Source organism: Vanacampus margaritifer, chromosome 11 (assembly GCF_051991255.1).
Source record: "Vanacampus margaritifer isolate UIUO_Vmar chromosome 11, RoL_Vmar_1.0, whole genome shotgun sequence".
Classification (NCBI taxonomy): domain Eukaryota; kingdom Metazoa; phylum Chordata; class Actinopteri; order Syngnathiformes; family Syngnathidae; genus Vanacampus; species Vanacampus margaritifer.
In genome coordinates this window covers 993,843-1,013,827 of record NC_135442.1, presented here as the reverse complement: position 1 = coordinate 1,013,827, position 19,985 = coordinate 993,843, and the positions used below count along the sequence as shown (strand labels likewise).

Genomic DNA, 19,985 nt, shown 5'->3' with positions numbered 1-19,985 from the left:
TGACTTTCAACGTAAGAGCTTCCTTTTTTTGTCTTCTTTTTCAACGTGAGAAAAAGTCAGTAAACCAGACGCGTATTTAGCCCATTTTTGGGCATGCTTCAGTGAACAAAAGCACCCCAGATTTTTTTTTGCACACACACACACACACACATATATATATATATATATATATATATATATATATATATATATATATATATATATATATATATATATATATATATATATATATATATATTGTGTGTTCTTATTAACAAGCTAGATACTTATAGTCATATATATACAGTATAAATACCATAGTTTAAGTAATATTTAAACAACAAAAATACAGTACACTCCCATTTGATTGAAAATGGTTTGATCCACTTCAATTTTTATTAAAAAATAAATAACTTGTATGCATGTAAACATGGACAGTTTTTGTGTGTGCGTTATTTCTAGTCACTGTGTTAATTTCTATTGTGCAGGGGCTGAGAGTTTCTCATGGATAATTGGCACGAGTACCGATCACAGAAAATATATGACAGCTAAATTGTCGGAGCAAGTGTGCAGTGGGCAATTATTTTTAACTATGTAGATTATTTATTGAGATCATGATTTTGTTGTTGTTGATTTCCATTGTGCAAGGTGGTGGGTAGATAAGCGGTCACATAATCGTACAACATGTACAGTGCAGGTGCCTTATGCGCAGTGGATTATTTTTTGAACACTCAATTATTTCTAGCCATTGTGTTTATTTTTATTGTGTAATGAGCCAAGGTTATAAACTGGTTAAAAAAGGTGCAACTGCATAAATCATATGACACATGCGCTCTATGTGCATGAATGTGACCATGGACCCCCCCCCACACACACACACACACACACACACACTCTGGATTACACTGTGGATTATCGCTCGTCCTCATGTTGATGTTTATTGGCCGTCCATCAATTGGAACATCCCGACGTCGGCTTTTGTCACCGCTCCGGCGGGCTCATCAGCGAGTCGCACGCGGCCAGGAAGGAGGCGTGGAACTCGTGGTCGGAGAAGCGCATGACGGAGCGGCGAGCGTTGCGTCGGATGCGCTCGCGCTGTTCCGCCGTCAGCGCGAGGATGGCGTCCATGGTGGCGGCGTAGTCCTCCTCGCCGTCAGCCAAAAAGCCCGTGGGCTCGCCCTCGAAAGGGACCACGATGTCCAGCTCGGGGCCGCCCGACTTGTGGGCCAGCACCACCGTGCCGGCCGCCATGCACTCCACCACACCTGTGTGTGTGGGGGGGGGGGGGGGGACAGCTTGGTTATTGTGATTAACTGTTGGGAGGAGTCATAGCGCTAGTTAGCGTAGCATCCTTATGGTAACGCCTATGTAAATTAGCATTATGCTAAAAACTGTCCCGTTTTTGGGTTTGCAGCTAATGTCAGCGGATGGTTCAAGTCTATATCGGTTTAAACTATTGAACTATTTTGTTGACTGTGCGTTGATTTCTATTGTGCAAGACTGCAGTCATCCCAATTACTCTGCACTTACCGATGCCAAAGTGTTCGTTGCGCATGGTGTGCAGGCCGATGACGGCTTCCGCCAGCTCCCTCTTCAGGTCCCGGAAGGGCAGATTGAGTTTAAAGCGGACACGCTCCTCCACGTCCAGGTCCCGGCAGAGCTGGCGCAGGGCGGCCACTCGCTCTTCGTCCTCGCAGTCCCTGCAGCCGCCGATCAGGACCAGCCGCAGGGAAGAGTCGTTCGGCCTCCGGTCCAGAAGTTTGCCAAAGGCTCGGATCTGCAAGGGGTGGTTCTTCTCGGGCCGGAACTGTGCCACTGACACGATGGTGCGCCGCTTGCCGTCCTCCTCGCCGCCCTCCTCGCCGCCCAGCTCTTCATCCTCGTCCCGGCAGCCCAGGAATGCTTTGACGTGGCAGGGCGGGTAGACGACGCTGGTGCGGGCCGGGCAGCGCCACAGCGCCAGGATGTGGCCCAGCGTCCAGGTGGAGTTGACCAGGACCACGTGGCTGCACGAGCCCGCCAGCCCGTACAGGATGGCGAAGACGCAGTAGTAGCAAACCTTCAGCGCGCTCAGCGCGGCGCTGCCGCTGATCCAGGCGGCGTTGTTGAACCTGACACACAAAGACGGTGCAAGCCGATTTTGCATTGACGTGTTTGCATGAAAGGACGCAGAGATGTTGACATTCTGTCACACACACTGAAAAAAAAAAGTGATTCGTTGGACTAAACGGGGGAAAAAAATGCTGTAATTTGTTCGTTTTTCTCGTTATATTAATTAAAATTTCAATTTAATATAAATTGAATACATTTATTTTTCCTAAGACAAATAACCCTGCAAATTTCGTTCATACTGAATTAGAAATTCCATTCGAGTTAAATGTAATAAAATTGACTTGAATTAATTTATTCCAAAGTAAAAAGTTACTTGGATGTCATTTTTGAATTGGCTTGGGAAAAATACATATATTTTATTTATATATATTTTTTAGCTGTAACTAATTACAGCATTTTTTTTTTTAACTTCAGTTCAGTCCACCGAATCACTTTCTTCAGAGCAGCAGCCAAAACCCAGTTGGGTTGGGAACTGCTCCCCCTATAGGCCAGAATGTGCCCCTTCCCACTTCCACGTTTGGGCCCCTGGACGCTTACATGAAGGGCCAGCGGGTTTACCTGGGGTGGCGCTCCCGGACGGCGGACAACATGTCGGTGCTGACGGTGGGGTAGTGGACGTAGCTGGCCACCCGGCAGCCTCCCAGGTAGCGGAAGATGGGCAGCGTGAAGGCGTAGCCCATCGAGTCCACGTACACGTCGGGGACGAACGCCATCAGGGCCTCCCAGCCTGACACACGCACTTGAGAAACACACGCGCAAGACGTCCGCCCACGGGGAAGCTTCTAGTCCCGGTCTTACCCAGCACCATGGAGCCGGCGCTCTGGCCCAGCAGGGTGAAGTGAGGGTAGGACGAGGCCTCCACCAAGGCGCGGCGGCGCAAGAAGACGAAGGTGACGGGCCGGGGCAGCTCCACGTCGAAGCGTTGCCGGGCTCGCTCCAGAATCTGAGCGCTCGTCACTCCCCGGTCGCCCGTGTACACCACAAAGGAGACGCCGGGATACCTGCCGTCAGGAGAAGCGTTTGAGAAGCGCCGAAAGGGAGGAAAGACCACACGCCGCTCGGATGTGAACAAAACACATCGGATGAGACCGACAAATTGCGTCACTTTTGTGTCACTTTTCTTGCTTGGCGATCTGAACGGCCAGTTTTCAAACTTCCCACTTTCCTCAAACGCCTTTTTGCGCCTTTCCTCCAAAAACTGGACAATTCATGTTTAGTTATTTATTTTGTTGATTTAACTCATTAAATAAATAACATTCTAAAAAAGTTGATAAAATACACTTATTTATACGGTATATTTCTCAATATAATACCTTTTGGTTTTATTTAAATAAATAAAAAAATTTAAATATGTATTTTTTTAAATTAATTTCTCTCATGAATTAAAAGGTACAGTGATTTGCGTTATTATTTATTGTAAACAATCAAATTAAACAGTTATTGGTATTTAACAAGATAATTATAACTATTTCAAGTTGAAATTATAAATTCCCTATTTACTATTAAAATAAATTATTTGACATATTTTACTGACATATTTAAAATTTCCATTGTCGCTGCCATTGTTTACATTGCAAAGCTTTCTAGGTAGTTTTAGCTGATGCTAGTATAGTTCGCAATTGTTTTGTTTTGCTCGGCAAAAGGCAGCAACCATTTTAGGTCATGACCCAGAATGCATTGCAACCTAAATAACAATGGCGACGTACATACAAATAAAGTTTCTCTAAAATGTATCTTATAGCTACGTTAAGAACAACCCGATAAATAGCGCAAACATGTCAATATAGTTGAGGTCCCCTTTAAAGAAAGTTTTACATGTATTTCATCTGTTGACTAATTTGGATTTAATGAATTAAAAGTAATACAATTGACAAAGTGATTATTATTTTTTTCCTTTTTACGTATGAGCGGCTCCTTTTCAAGCACAAGCTTGTACCCACCGCCTGGCTTCCCCCCAGGTTCGTAACTTCGTACCGCTGCATGAGGGCCCTGAGGGCGCACCAGAGGACACGCTCGCCACCTCCACCTGCATTGCAGTACGGGTGGAAGAACGCCACCGCCAGGCTGGCGTCGCCGCCGGCCTGGGATTTCCGGCGGCCTCGCAACCACGCGCGGAGTCCTAGCAGGAGCAGGAACAGAAGCAGGGTCAGCAGCAGGCTCAGGACCAGGCAGGGGACCACCAGGGATGACAGCAGCCTATTAGGTGTGGGGGGGCAGAAGAGGGCCGTCAGAGGCTCATTTGTTGAAAATGGATGTTATTTGAGAAGTGTGTATAAAACTGGTGGCCCTTTACATGAATCAGTAAGAAGTAGCACTCATTTACAAAAAGTTTGGCCATCCTTGCACTACAGGCACATTCAAGTACAATCACATTACACATTAAATGCACAATTTTAAACATTGCACATTAAATGCACAATTTTAAACATTGCACATTAAAGCAATTGTGCAAGGAAGAGTGTGGAAATATATACAGAGATGTGAAGCACTCATTGTCAGTAATACAAAATGTACTTGACTTCCATTGTTGCTACTGTGGCCCAATCAGATCTTTGGTTAACACTTTTATCAGGACTTTTCATTCAGGGGTAAGTTGCTGGGAATGCTTTTTTCCCCATTTAAAAAATAAAATCAGCATTTAAAACCTGAATTTTATGATTACTTTGGTTATCGTCGCCTGATACTTACATTGGTTTGCTCTTCGGAATTACAGTAGGGAGACTACGCAAAAAATATCATCATATCTAACTGTCCTTTTACAGAGCGTGCGGACTAAAGCAGTAAATCAGTCACACTGGCACACAGATAGATGCTTCGGGTTGAATCGATAATCAAACCAAGATTTTTCACTTGATTTGTGGCTGTCGACGAATAATAAACCTAGCTTACATTGTTTTTTTTTTTTTTAAGTATTTACTTTTGTCATCAATATTGTAGACGTGCTCGAAAAAGAGACATTTACCTGATGAAATCGCATAAGCACGGCGAGAAATTGTGATGATGGTGGAGGTCCGCCATATTGACAGTTGAAAATTGATCTTGCGGACCGCCACAACCCGAATGAGTCACGCAGTTGACGGAACCAGTTTTAGTGAACTTCGGGCATTAGCGAAGAAACGGAGATAATCGGAGACAAACGGAGTCGAAATTAAATGTCAAATATAGTATATTTTAAAATCGTCCAATTATGCCACATTATGAGATAATCGTTCTACTGAACCCGCTGGCTGAAGAGGTCCATGGAGATAACACAACACAGGACGTCACGCTAAATCGGCTCTTGATTGGCTCTCGTTGTGTTTGCGAAAGCCTCATCGGCATGTGGCGTTTATTAATTTAATTTCCTTTATTATTATTTTTTAATTTATTGTTTCAGCGATCAAGACACAAATATAAGTACATATAATTGAAGTATTAAAGTAAAAACAAAAAACTATAGACAAATGAGTATTAAAGTTATCACTTCCGTTTCTGTTACGCCATTTCCGTTTCTAATCTAGTACGGAAGTGGCGGCAGCTATTATGGCGGCCGCCGTGACGGTGAAGTCAACAAAAGAACGTCTGTTGAGTGTTTTGGACGACTTGGAGGTTTTGTCTCGGTAAATTTAAATCCTATTACTCTGTGATAGTGTTGGAAAATAATCAGTTTGTTATTTCTGTTGATCCTGTCATTCACTCATCACTTCTGCCTTCGTTAATGACCGTCTGACTGCTGTTTTCCTTTCCAGGGAGCTGATCGAGATGTTGGCTCTGTCCCGCAGTCAGAAACTTCCACAGCCCGGCGAGGACACCCAGGTACCGGGCACACTGTTCCGCACACGACCCGTAGACATCCACGGGCAGTTGTACGGTGAAGAGAAACATTAGGTGCAGTCAAAAGGCCGCACATTTGCGAACTCTCCTACTCGGGTATTTTTTTTATATTTTTGGATGAACTTAAACCTGTTCAGTAGAAAATGCGTTTCACGTGGGTGAATGGTTAATGTAACACACACACACAAAAAAAACCCAGTGCCGTTAAAACTCGAGTCTGTCAATTTCTTGTTTGTATGAATGTAAATAAATGATTATTTTGCAAATAAAAGCATGTTCTCGAACTTGTTTTTGTTGCTTTATAGTTACAAGTGTCCCAAACGCAATGGATAGATAGATGGATGGATGTTTCTTTTCACAAAAGGCTTGTTTTCCCTACTTTGTTGGTCAAAAGCCAGTGTTTTTGTTGAAACAAACACTGTATTCTGTAGGTCTTGAAAGATCAGTTTAAATGGCTGCTTTGACAATGAAGGGCAGCAAATACGTTTATTTTGGCACAACTCAATGTTGTGATGTTAGCCAAATCGTGTATGACTAACACGTGCGATTGCGTGTGCCACTGTCAGATCCTGGAGCTGCTGGTGCAGCGCGACCGCGAGTTCCAGGACCTGATGGAGGTGGCCCAGCGGCAGGGCAAGGTGCATCAGGAGATGCAGCAGCTGGAGAAGGAGGTGGAGAAGCGAGACCGCGACATCCAGCAGCTGCAGAAACAGCTCAAGGAGGCCGAGCACATCCTGGTGGGTCCCGCTGCCGTGAGATGCCAGTGACCCTACTTCTGAGTGTTTTAAGATACGAGCCGTCGTCCCATTATTTGACTCGCTAATCATCCTGATGTAGAAAGCCGCAATGGTAATTGGGTTAGTTAGTGGGAATGCTGCGTCTTGCGTTGATGTGACCGGTCTCCCTCTGTTGTCAGGCGACAGCCGTTTACCAGGCCAAGGAGAAGCTCAAGTCCATCGAGCGAGCCAGGAAAGGTGCGCTGACACGCCTGTGTGACCAATCGATTGATTAATTGATTGACAGCCTGCCTTTCTTGCAGGAAGTATATCGTCAGAGGAGCTCATCAAGTATGCGCACAGGATCAGCGCCAGTAACGCTGTGTGCGCGCCGCTCAACTGGCTCCCAGGTTTGCTCTTTGGCGACCAGTCTATGCTTTGCCAAAATGTGACTTGACATTGACCCACGACCAGTCCATTGTTTTGTCTTAATTTGCCCAGCGATTGTCTGGCGACTAGTCAATACCCTGAAAACTTGGATGAATTTTTTGGAGATTGACAGCACGCTGAACATGCACTTGTTGCGCTCTCAGGCGACCCGCGGCGGCCGTACCCCACCGACCTGGAGATGCGCAGCGGGGTGCTGGGCCACATGGCCAACCTGCCCACTAACGGCGTCAACGGACACCTACCAGGCGACGCCCTCGCCGCCGGGAGGTTGCCAGGTACTCCAATCCCCCTCGCCCCCTCCATCCCCACCCGCCGTCCTCCTGTCTCGTTTGCCAGTTGTAAACACCCTGCCCCTCGTGTGTTCCCTGTGCGTAGACGTGTTGACACCGCACTACCCCTGGCAGTCGTCGGAGCTGTCGGCGGGCATGCTGCCGCCGCACCACGCCGGCGACTTTGGTCTGGACCCACCCGGGCACAACAAGGAGAACGAGGACGACGTGGAGGCCATGTCCACGGACTCCTCCAGCAGCAGTAGCGACTCGGACTGAAAGACGTCAATGTGTGTGCGTGTCATGTTCTTAATTATGCTTGTAAATAAAACATTTTGAGTAGAAATATATGTTTTGTCTTTAGTCTAGTAATTCAATTTCTGAAGTGTGTTTGCATCAGGCAGTTATAAAAAATTAATATGAATGGAACAAGAACATTTTATTGAAAATGTACTTGAAATTTTGTTGTAGCAAAAAAAAAGAAGACAAATTACCACCTGTGCTTCGTTCAGAAGCATACTGGGAATATTGCTATTTTGAAATACTGTAATTGGTGGTTCTAAGTTCCTGAATTGTGGCTAATGCGCTGTAATGTTTGTTTTTATAGATACAATCCATGACATGGTTGAAGAAACATTATCGTTAGAATTTCTTAAAGTACACTATTCTTGTAAAATAAAACAGGATACCGCTCGACTGTGCCTCCTTTAAGGACACTGGAATAATGTGGTTTTGTACATTGATTGAAGTACTGTCGTTATAGTAATGACATACTGTTGTTTAAGTAACTTCCTGGATCGTAAGTAGTGTTAATTGTTTAGTTAAAACTTAGGTGACGTGAAGAAGCATTAAGATTACATATTTGCTATTATAATTAAGCTGTAGTCTGGCCGTGATGCCTTCGGTTACACAATTTTTGCTCAATTAAAAAATACTTATGGATCATCTGGTCCATTGTTTGAAACGGTTCACGTTGTAGTAAAGGTAGTAACAATTTGACAGGGTGAGGAAGCTCAGCAGGGATCAAGTTCAAGAAAAAATTCCATCGTGTCCTAATCTAGAGGCGGCACCACTGCTAGTACTTATCGTGTCTCGCGCATGCGCACGAGCAGACATCGCCTGACTAGCAGACATGGCGACGTCCCTGATCTGCAGCCGTTTGACGGCAAGCCTCAGGAATTCGGGGCCCAGAGGCGCCATTAGCTCCGCTTCCAAGGTGAGTGTTTGACCACGTGAAAGCGAAAGTTTCAGCCGCCGGGCGGCGGGGAGGAAGGACGCCGCCACGGCCTCCTTTGACCGCCACAGCAGCCACTGAAGTGACAGGGTCAAACTGACATTAGCCTCACTGCGTTTATATGCGAGCGAACCAATGCGATGTTAGCTTTAATGCGAAGTCTCAAAACGCCTCCAAAGCCGAACAAACGTCTTGTTCTTGTTTGTATTTGGTGCCTAAATGTCCGCAGCGAGCTGATAAGTTGGTGACCTCCAGCTTGTTAGCTGGACAAATGTGTTTACCTTCCACACGCATAAGCTAAATATGTCACCCAGCATAGCATAGCACAGCTAACAGGTAAACAAGCTACCGAATGTTGTCATTAATTGTCGTAAACAAGTCAAACTGTCGGAATTGATCACTTATTTGGGGATTTGAACATGTCAACGGCGCGGAACTAAGACATCATTAAATAATATTTTCATTTCTTTCAATGTTTATATTTGTATCTTTTGGTACGTGTTTTTATTGCACTACTTTTCAACAAAGAATATGTAATTAGTTTTCAACACAAAATTTTACTAAATGAATGCATTTTATAATTTTAGAACAAATTATAAATTTGATAAATATCAAATTTACAAATAGTTTGCTGCCTGAATAAATCCGATTTTTTTTCCGTCCTGAGTCCAAATCAGACAGTGGATTTTTGTGCCTTTATGAGGCACATGCTCCTTACCACGTCACTCCTCATCTCCAGTTTTTGCTTTCAGCTTTACTTTCTTCTGTCAACATGACTCGCTCTCATCAGTTCACTGAGTGACCTTAAGCTCCCGCTGCAGGGTGTGCTCACATATTTTTTTAGGCAGTTTAATGAAACCTTAAACTTGTGTTCGCCTCCTGGTGGTTGGCTGAGTACTGCTTGAGAAAGTGCTTGATTAGATACGTATAGTAAATATTGCCAACGACCAGGCTAATTTAATCGTGGCTGCCCAAATTGTGCTAATAATGAAAATTTGATGACTTCTGCTTCGCTTCATTCCAAGCGGTCGTGTGTGTGTCCAGGTTCTGGCGGGTTCCTCAGGTCTGTTTGGAGGCCACGCTTCGTCAGCTGCGCCGCTGCAACTGCAGCAGCAGCGGAGTCTGTCGCTCCACGAGTACATGAGCATCGGCCTGCTGAAGGACGCCGGCATCGCAGTGCCCGCCGGCATGGTGGCGAGTTCCCCGGACGAGGCCTACGCCGTCGCCAAGCAGATCGGTCAGTAATGCAAAACGAAGTAGAACGTACAGCATTGAGTCCACTGTGCAAGAACTGGAAGAGCACCCCCGGTCACTCCGCTGTGTAATCTAAATAAAGTTACCGGTCATGGGCAGTTGTCACCCGCGTGTCTTGTATGTCTGCAAGATACCAAGCATGCAGAACCTCTTCTGGGCTTTTGTGTTTTAAATAGCCATTAGCACTGCTAAACATGGCGTCCCGGCCTACGTGGCATCAAGTGACAACAGCCGTACTGTCCTTTGATTGGATGAGACTTTTTTTTTTTTACAAAGGCCAGCACATAATCTGCTCTCATCACAAAACTGACGAGGTCATCAATTTGGAGGAATACACTTGTGTTTTTGTTGTTAAACATCGGTATTCACAAGAGGCGGAATTATTTGGGGAGAAAATCTTATTCCGCAGGAATAAAGTTATTTTTAAAAAACCTGATTATGCTTTTGTGTTTTTTTTTCTAGATGTTCAAAAACGAGGATAAAGTAGTATTTTGGAAAATGACAAGGATGTGTTTTTCTTTTTAGAAAACTATGTAAGTCACAAAAATAGTCATATTTTTGGAATCAAACGTCATATTACGCACATGAAATATGAGTGAAAAGTATGTCTAATTAGTTTTCAACAGTACAGTATTTTTTTTCCTACCAAGAAATAGTTTGCAATATTAAATCCAGAATACATTCAAATTTTGGTGGGTAAGAAAATATTTGCATACCATGCTGTGATGACGCTATTTTTGTGTGTTTTTGTGTCAGGTTCTAAGGACCTGGTGGTGAAAGCTCAGGTGCTGGCGGGCGGCCGAGGGAAAGGAACGTTTGAGGGCGGACTGAAGGGAGGCGTCCGAATCGTATACTCGTAAGTGCTTCCCTCCTCCGCCATAATGACGATGATGACGATGATGATGTTGTCACTGTTGCCGTGGAAACAAAACTAGCTCGCTTGAGCCACAGGCACAATCAAAGTTCGCGCACTTTGCTTGGCTTTTAATTAAATTACGGGTGCTCAGGCTTCCTCCTGCATTCCAAAACCAAGCACCTGAAACAAATATAGAAATATATATCATATTAAAATTTATTTGGGTTTATGTTGTTGTCTTTTTGGCATATTTGGTATTGGAGGAATCCAAAACGAATTCAAAGTAATAATTTTTACGTTAACAGGGAAGTTAAGTCAAATCAATTCCTCACAATAATTTTTGATGTTGTCCCACTTGTCTAAACACGGCGTTGTGATGAATATTGTTTGTGGAATATGAATCAAGCTGCAAAATGCAACCGTTTTGATCCATCTCCTGGGGCGGCCATTTTGCTACTTGCAATCGACTGAAAATGACACCACGGTGCTTAAGGGCCCAGCTTGTCAATGTCACGATGCCGTGATTGGTCGTCACCTGACACCCGTGCTTCCTGAGATGAATTAAAAACGAGTGGAATTTACTGACCCTATTCCACAAATGCAATATTAATCAGAATAGTGGGGATGCATTGTAAGGAAAAAAAATGACTTAACTTCCCCTTATTATATTGTGCTGCTTGGATTACATTGCTAGCCGTTTTTTTTTTTAAACAGATAACACTAACCAGTAGCTATATTGGAATCCATTTTCAAAGTAACCTTACCAACCGTTCTAATAACGAACACTTGCAAATTGTGGCATGCGACAGGCCCGAGGAGGCGCGGGACATTTCGTCACAGATGATTGGTCGCAAGCTGTACACCAAGCAGACGGGCGAGGCGGGTCGCATCTGCAACCAGGTGTTCATCTGCGAGAGGCGCTACCCGCGCAGGGAGTACTACTTTGCCATCACCATGGAGAGGTCCTTCCAGGCAAGTTGATCACACCAAAGTCCTTGAGAAAAAAAATCAGCCTCTCTTTGCAATATATGGAGGGCAAAAAAAGTAAGATTTTTCTTTTTTTTATTTGTTTATTTTACAAGAAGAAAAAGTCCTAATTTGAAAATGTAGTTGGAATTTGAAATGTTTTCCTAAAAAGACTTGAATATTTTTTTCTGTAAAAGAAATCTACGAGAATAAAGTCAAGTTTACAAATAATGGGCGTTGATTTGGTGCTGCAAAGTTGTAACAATGAGTCCGTTTATTTCTCAAGGAAAGTAAAAATACTGTGAGAAATTGGGTGCATGATTTAGAAAAAAATGTTGAGGATTTGAATCTGTTAAAAGAGTCAGGATATGACAAATTAGTATTAAAAAAAAAAAGAGAAAAAGTTATATTAAAAAAAGTCTTTTTTTAACAATGAAAAGTCATATACTGAAGTCAGATTTTTTTCTTGCAAGAAAGACTGAAAAAAAAAATTTTTTTTAGATTTTGTTGCTGATGTTTTTATTTTTATTTTTGAAACCAATTGTAAAAACATTTTTGATTAAATTAAAAATAAATTCCAATCAAATATTTCTTAAGCAGGTAGTACCAATTCCAAGATGTTTGCGTGCACAGGGACACCACTAGGTGGCAACAAAGTTCTCCAATGTTTTTTGTTGTTGATTTTTTCCCCCAAACATGGGCTGGAGCTTGCTGTGAAGATTGAGACGAGTGTAACAATCAATATCTAACATCCACATTTGGAAAAGGACAAAAGAAGCTCGCGGCATACACGCTGCAGTGCACATTTGTATTGAAGCTGCTCTTTGTGTGTTTGTGCGTGCGCGCGCGTTTGCGACAGGGCCCCGTGTTGATCGGCAGCTCGCAGGGAGGCGTCAATATCGAGGACGTGGCGGCGGAAAATCCCGACGCCATTGTCAAGGAGCCCATCGACATCGTGGAGGGCATCAAGATGGAGCAGGCGCTGAAGGTGGGGATCGATCCGAACGCCGCATGAAAAGAGGAATTGTGTGTGCTTGTTCTGCCGTGTCCAAATCCAAAATGGTTCTTTTACTTTTTGTGCGTCTGCTTTCGATCACAATTCCACTTTCCGGGAGACCAGACTCTGACTTTGTTTACTTTTGTATTGATTTATTTTGTTGTTATTGAGCAATTTACCAAGGATGAAAATAACTTTTTTTTCTCTTTTCACAATCAACAAATAAGCTTAATTTGTCGTCCAATGAAAAAAATACTTATTCGCACCTAAGTGAATTAACTTAATACTCTGAATTGATTTCAAAGGGAATAAATGTCATTATGTTTATATTTCGAGTCATATTTTTTATTTTGATCATTTTTTAATTTTTAGAAAAGGAAAGCTGCCAGAAAGTCATTCAATTCATCTGATGTGCCCGGCTCAGTGCTGCTGTCTTGGCTTGCAACAGTCATGCATAAAATACAATAAAATAGTGTAATTGGCTGCAAAAACGGTGTGCGTTTGGCCCGTAGGTGGCGCAGGAGATGGGTTTCCCGCAGCCGCTGCAGGAGGCGGCGGCCGAAAACATGATCAAGCTCTACAACGTCTTCATCAAGTACGACGCGTCCATGCTGGAGATCAATCCCATGGTGGAAGACTCTTCGGGTGTCGGTACGCAGCACATTCAACCTCACACAAATGCACATGACCCCACACACACACACCAAAAAAAAGAAATCAAGCAACAGTTTGTATGTGAAAGACTTAGAAAGTCACGCTATTCCGTGTCGGGCCTCCAGTGATGTGCATGGACGCCAAGATCAACTTTGACTCCAACGCCGCCTACCGGCAGAAGGAGGTTTTCGACCTGCAAGACTGGACCCAGGAGGACCCGCGAGACCGACAGGCGGCCAAGGCCGATCTCAACTACATCGGCCTGGATGGAACCATCGGCTGCCTGGGTGCGTCAAACATGTCAACACAGCATCCAGGGTGTACAGTGCGTCACTGAGAAGTACGCGACCATGACGGTCGCAAATGATGGACGTTCACTTTGGCAGCAACCTGCATCGTTAACGTTGATCATGCAAGCTAGCTAACTTTGGAAGCTAAGATTAGAGGTGACATTGATGCTAACATTTGATGATAAAGTTGGATCCGCTGTCTGAAGCGACTGTTTTGCTTCCAGCTAACGGGTGCGTTTGGAAATTCACTCAACGTGCTCCCCTCTCATTCATTTCCGAAAGCAGCCTATGTTAGAAAACAATCAGTAACAACTCATGGTTGAGCTCTTTCCATCTGGGCACGCCGCGTCCCCAGTCGGAGCGCCAAGCGTGTCTACCAGGCACTCTGAATAACCAAATAGCACATTTGATCAATGCTCGCCGTTTCCAAACAGAGCTAATGTTGGGATTTAACGTCGGTCTTGCTTAGCGCTAACGTTGGAAGCTAACGTCTTTTGCGCTAACTTGTGCCTTGTAATGTAGTGAATGGCGCGGGCCTCGCCATGGCCACCATGGACATCATCAAGCTGCACGGGGGTACGCCCGCCAACTTCCTGGACGTGGGTGGCGGGGCCACCGCCCACCAGGTCACAGAGGCCTTCAAGCTCATCACGTCGGACAGGAAGGTGAGGACGACGGGCACCTGCGGAAGGAAAACATGACCCACCACCACACCCAAGAACACATGCGCTAATGCTAAGCGTGCTACCGTTCTCGCAGGTTCAGGCCATCCTGGTCAACATCTTCGGAGGCATCATGAGGTGTGATGTCATTGCCCAGGGCATCATCATGGCCGTCCTCGACCTTGACCTCAAGATCCCCATCGTCGTGCGACTGCAAGGTGCAATGAAGTCTTTGCTTGTTCACCGCGGATGACGATTCGATAAAACAGTGACTATTGCTAACGGCCGCTTCATTAGGTACACGTGTGGACGACGCCAAAGCTCTGATTGCTGCTAGCCCGCTGAAAATCCTGGCCTGCGACGACCTCGACGAAGCGGCCAAAATGGTATGCGCGTGCACACGCAAGCTAACGCTAGCTTTGCTTTAACGGCGTGTGACGTATTCGCAGGTGGTGAGGCTTTCTGAAATCGTCTCGCTGGCCAAGGAAGCACAAGTGGACATCACCTTCCAACTTCCTATCTGACCTTCTCGATCACCGCAAGCACTTCCTGTTTGACTTCACCTGGTCACCCCCTCCCAAAAGTAGCCCCTTCTTCTTCCTCTGTGACCTGATGGTGGCGCTAACACACATTTGCTTTGTCTCTAGTCGCTATCTTTACGCTCATTTAATGCGCACAAGTGCACACTTTTTTCCACATGTACATGCACTCTTCCTGACCACACACACGCACACACATTTCTCTAGCTATATATGCACACTCCTAACTCCACACAATCATTCATTTCTCACACGCACGCACGCACCTCACTACATGCATGCACCCGACACAAACTTGCTTTCTCTTTCTGTCTCTCTTTCTTTCTTTCATTCTCTTTCTCTGACACACTCCTCTCAACACGCACACACTCCTCACACACCTCAGTCAGTCCACACTCTTACACCGGCTGCTGTTTTCCAATGTTGATGAGTTATCGTGGAAGTCATTTTGGGTGTAAAATCCATCTTCAAATGATGTCCATAAAGCAAACGCGTCCCCCATATGGCGACACCAGCGAGCAAATGTGGTTGAGCGATAACGCCGCTAGCGCTCCGCGGAAAGCGACTCCATTTCCTCCCGGATAACGCGCTGATAAACAAGACGGCGGCGGTGATTTGCGGGCGGGAGATCGCCATGTTGCGTATATTTGCCATATTTGAAAGGTTGGACACGCTGTTCCTGATTTAGCTCCCATTTGTCCTTTTCTTTCCTCCATTTTGGTCTGCTATCAACACTGATCTCATCCTTGTGAATTATTCACCGCCGCTGTAATGGAACTTTTTTGTGTGTGTGTGTGTGTGTGTGTGTGTGTGTGTGTGTGCGCGGCATCATCAACTTGAGCTTCAGCTCCCCCGCGGCAAACGAGCGGGTCTAAAAATGGAGTCGCGGCAACGCTAAATCACCTGGTGGGATTTGAAATGGAAAATGTCTTCACCTTATTACGCGGGAGGCGCAAATTTGACACGCTTGTCTTCGTCTGTTACTTTTTTCACACTGGAATTGATTTTCTCCTACTCGACGCGCGGCGTTGCACTGCTAGATTTGGTCAACTATCTGCTATCAATGCACTTATGTAGCGATGCTATCACAATACTGTATCTTGATTTTTGGACAACGTTAGCGATGACTGTCACATGACATGGACAATGCCAGCGATGCTATCAGTTATTGCAACCATTGTATCATGAAGTATTACTAAAAAGCTCATATTTGACAACAGTATCCCATAAGGTATATGATATGACACATGCCGTGTGAAAGCCGGAAGTCCGTGACATCGACCCCATTGGAGGATCTTAATATTTGCTAGCAAGCGTATGAAGACGCAAAATCACTTTTTAATACACTGATACAATTTTTGTTAGTTGTGATATTGCAATAAAACAATATCACAATATTTGGCCAATGATTGAAATATCATGATGCAATATAGCATTATTTTATACGCACATTATCATACCATACTGCAATAGTTCATAACTGTAGTGTCGCTATCACGATACCAAATTGCAACATTTTTGGTGATATTTCTGATGATACATTGTGAGCTATCGATACGTGGCCCCACCCCTGACCTTCCGCCGCCATCATGCCACATGGGATTTGAGGCAGGATAATCCTACGACCCCCCCCCCCTCCTCTTTTGTGTTTGTTTGTTTTCGTGACACAAGCGACTTGGATGAAATGTTGTAAATAACCAAAGTGACGCTCTGCCTCTGTAAGATATTTCTGCTGCTTTACTCATTGGACGAGACAAATAAAGACAGGACATGAGCGGGTGAGGCTCTGCACCTTTTTGGAACGCGGGCGCCTTTCATGGGCAAGTGGATGAATAATTGAAATCTGGCATCAAAAGAAAGATTTAATGCCAATTTATTGGGAGTGTGTCATCAATCCAAGTTTCTTCATCGATGAGTTGCGCTGACTGACATCAAAGTAAGAATTGCATCCAAATGGAGATAACGACAACACAACCTTGTGGGGCTCTGTATTTAAAAAAATAAAATAAAAAGTAGTACAAACGACCCAAGTAATTAACTTTTGGTTGGGGGTTGACCCTTCATAGAAAGCTAACTAGAACCAGGCAATACTTGAAAGGCTTTCAAGTGCCAAACCAACCATAGCAATTCGTTTCATGATTACATTCAAATGTTAATTTCCAAGTCCTTCCTTGACAAACAAGTCCAACTACAGACACAAGATGGTGCCAGAGAGGGCTGTTTTATTTATTGACATATTTATTTTGGACAATTTTAACAAACGTGACAAAAGGATTTTAAAAATAAAATGCAAATTCACTCTTCAAACATCTGAAAATTTTATCCAACATTCATTCAACATGTCCTTATATATTGTTTTGGATTTAAAAAAAAAAAAAGTATTACTCATCAAATGCATTCCTTCATTTGACAGTTTCAACATTTGAGGATAAAAGGATGGATAATGCCACTATTTCTGGAAAAATCATTCCCCCCGTCATAAAATTGTGTGTGCGTGCGCATTCACACGCGTGTGTCTCCATTAAAATCCGACAGTGTGCTCACAGACTTGTGTGGTCCGCCGTGTAATTGCTAATGTTATTGGATTAAGTGTTTTTTTTGGTAGCCATTTCAAGCCTCAGATTGTGGAGAGAGCGGAAATTCGAGTCACATGGAGAGTGTGTGCGTGCGCGTGCGTGCGTGTGTGTGGCATTAGCAATTCCAAGCCAAAAACATGTTTTTATCATCATTTTAACATGTTGTAAAGGTTTTACCAACACCTTGAATTTGACCCGTGACTCCTAAATGCACTTCAGTTGAAGTTGATGTGATGTTCGAGTTGAATGATCGCTTGGAAGCATTTCCTGCTTGAAGAAAATCTGTTCAGCTGCGACCGAACTGCCGATCGGCTCCCTCGTGTTGATGTTTGGAACTGGAAGGAGGCGATCGATAAGAAGATAAGCGGCCTCGATAATGCGCTCTTCGCAAAGATGGGGTCCCGCCGCCCCTCGCACCCCCCCAACACGCGGCTCACATGGCATAGGGGCGAAAATGAGGCGCATGAGTCATCGCATGCAGCAAATTCCGTCTCCTTGACAACCGCGGCGAGCGCTTGCTTGCTTCCAGGCAGCACCGCGTAAGGTCAGCACACAAACACACTCACACAATGCACGCTGTTTTCTAGGGGCGCACACCCTCGATATTTTTGTAGGTGCACTCCCTCTTGGGATTGGGATTGGGATCGATCCCCCTCTGTGTGTTTTTAGGCCGGGGTGCACAACTTTTCTTTATATTACCGTTAAAGGGTGCGCTGACAAAGGTATGACAGCCAAAACTATGGCATGACATGGGGCGCCATTTACTTCTATATTTGAGAAGTATAGCAAGTGTTTGTAATTAGTCAATAAAATGACTTTTTCACGTTTTTGTATCCCGCACCCGTAAACGGGTTGACTTTTGGCATAATGACTACCGCCGCCAATGGTACGGAGGGGAATTACTTCTCGCGCATACACCAAAGGTACGTAATAGTCGGGCTCGGTGCGGTGTGTATTTACGTCATTTTTCTACGCCGACGTACGCCACAGAGTAGACGTCCGATTGGTGTATTTCGGCCTTAGGACTTTCGATTGTGACCCAATTGGATCACATGCAACGCAAAACTGCTGCGGCTGCTGTTCAGTTGTCCGATCCTCTTTTGGTCTTCTTTTCTTCTTTTTTTCATTTTCTTTTCTTCTTCTTTTTGTTCTTTGTGTCGTCTGTGACAGTGCAGCAGGAGGTGTTTAAATGTGTTTTTAATTTCAGCTGCGGCCCGGGAAGCCCTCCGGAAATGGACAAATATTCTTTCATAAATAATATTTGTCTGACTAAATGAGAGCTCGCGTCTCTTTCGGGAGGAGGAGGAGAAGGAGGAGGAGGAGGAGGAGGAGGAGCGTTAATGTAGAGGACACTAAAGCCGTCTACCGTAAACCGTCACTCTCCTCCTCCTCTTTTCCCTTCTTCCTCATCTTCTTTTTTCTCTTCAACCTCCTCCTCCTCCTCCTCCTTTTCCACTTCTTCTTCTGCTTCTTTCTTGACCTCTTCCTTGTCTTGTTGCGATTTCTTTCCCAGTCATCTTGCAACTCCTCTTCATCGTAGCCCTCTTTTTTTCTCCTGTTTCTTTCCTTTCTCCTCATTTCCTTCTTCTTTCCATCACTCGCTTCCTCCTCACCTCTTCTTCTTTCTTTCCCTTTCCTCTTCCTCCTCATTCTCTTTCTCATCCTCCTCCTCCTCTTCCTCAGCCAAATGAAATCAATCCAAAGTTGGAAAAGGGGATGAAAGGGGGGTGGGGGTGCTAACTCCCCCCCTCCCCTCTCCTCCCCTCCCCTCTCCTCCCCCCCCCGCGTTATCAGCGAGGAGCAAGCAGGCGCTGAGCCCGGCCGCAAGATGACTTTCACAGCTGGACGATCGTTCTCTTCGCCAGTGAGCCAACACAATTAACTGCAGGCGGGGCGCGGCGCGGCGTTCGGCCCTTTCAATTGTGGTCCTTCCTTTTTGGAATGATAGTCAACAAAGTGCAAAACAAAATCCTAAGGTATGAAATCAGCCATACTGAGTTACTGCCACTTTTCTGACTCTGCGCTTGTAAGATTTTGAAATGTATTGCCGCAGATGCGGTGGGCTGATCTTGTCGTTCTCCATGAATCCCTTGAAAAAATTTAAAAGTTATGAAAAATATATTTTTAAACTATTGAAATAACCTTACTAACGCTGTTTTGTTGTTTGTAACAAAAAAGATTTGAACTGCACCCATTTGCCTAAAAAAAAAAAAGAGAAAAAATGTGAGAGCGCCACTGCCACCGACTGTTGTGGATGTGCAATTACAGGAAAAAAAAAAAAGCCTGACCGTCACCCCCCATTTTGCACACCAATGTTGGCTGTGTTTGAATTGTGCGATGCAGCGGCCATCTTGGGGAAGTGAGAAGAGCAATTGATGTGTGTTTGCGTCTCAAATATGATTTTCATTTGACGTGATTGAATTTGAGTCCGTTTGGATTCAAAACAAAAACTAATGGCAATGAAGCTTCTATTTTCTTTTGAATTTTAGCCAAATTGTCTTTTTTTTTCTTCCTCCTCTCACTTTCTCGTCAGCAGCAGACGATGACGACGGCGACTGATGTGGCGCCGCGGGGAGGCTCGTCGCGCGGGAGGCGTGACAATGAACACGTACGCATAC

General features: G+C 44.6%; 3 protein-coding genes across 4 annotated transcripts; 2 read left to right on the top strand and 1 right to left on the bottom strand.

Annotated features, from left to right (window-relative positions):
- Positions 1 to 352: 352 nt before the first annotated feature.
- LOC144060957 (GDP-Man:Man(3)GlcNAc(2)-PP-Dol alpha-1,2-mannosyltransferase-like) lies at positions 353 to 5,378 on the bottom strand. Of its 2 annotated transcripts, none has more exons than XM_077580933.1 (6): positions 5,054 to 5,378; positions 4,032 to 4,210; positions 2,890 to 3,092; positions 2,650 to 2,818; positions 1,510 to 2,090; positions 353 to 1,244 (listed from the first exon to the last, which is right to left on the bottom strand). In XM_077580933.1, exons 1-6 carry the CDS (start codon positions 5,066 to 5,068, stop codon positions 961 to 963), a joined length of 1,431 nt encoding a protein of 476 aa, XP_077437059.1. In that variant the 5' UTR covers positions 5,069 to 5,378; the 3' UTR covers positions 353 to 960. The 2 variants fall into 2 exon arrangements, with proteins under 2 accessions (XP_077437059.1, XP_077437058.1); XM_077580932.1 differs by having other exon boundaries at positions 4,066 to 4,287; positions 5,054 to 5,375.
- A 198-nt stretch (positions 5,379 to 5,576) lies between these two features.
- Positions 5,577 to 7,685, top strand: med4 (mediator complex subunit 4). The gene is made up of 7 exons (XM_077580250.1): positions 5,577 to 5,690; positions 5,820 to 5,886; positions 6,471 to 6,641; positions 6,821 to 6,878; positions 6,944 to 7,030; positions 7,214 to 7,345; positions 7,446 to 7,685. Exons 1-7 carry the CDS (start codon positions 5,614 to 5,616, stop codon positions 7,616 to 7,618), a joined length of 765 nt encoding a protein of 254 aa, XP_077436376.1. The 5' UTR covers positions 5,577 to 5,613; the 3' UTR covers positions 7,619 to 7,685.
- Positions 7,686 to 8,387: 702 nt separating this feature from the next.
- sucla2 (succinate-CoA ligase ADP-forming subunit beta) lies at positions 8,388 to 16,565 on the top strand. Its single transcript, XM_077580529.1, has 11 exons — positions 8,388 to 8,555; positions 9,618 to 9,810; positions 10,584 to 10,683; positions 11,493 to 11,655; positions 12,509 to 12,637; positions 13,159 to 13,297; positions 13,426 to 13,587; positions 14,113 to 14,255; positions 14,350 to 14,470; positions 14,550 to 14,638; positions 14,702 to 16,565. Exons 1-11 carry the CDS (start codon positions 8,472 to 8,474, stop codon positions 14,774 to 14,776), a joined length of 1,398 nt encoding a protein of 465 aa, XP_077436655.1. The 5' UTR covers positions 8,388 to 8,471; the 3' UTR covers positions 14,777 to 16,565.
- Positions 16,566 to 19,985: the final 3,420 nt, after the last annotated feature.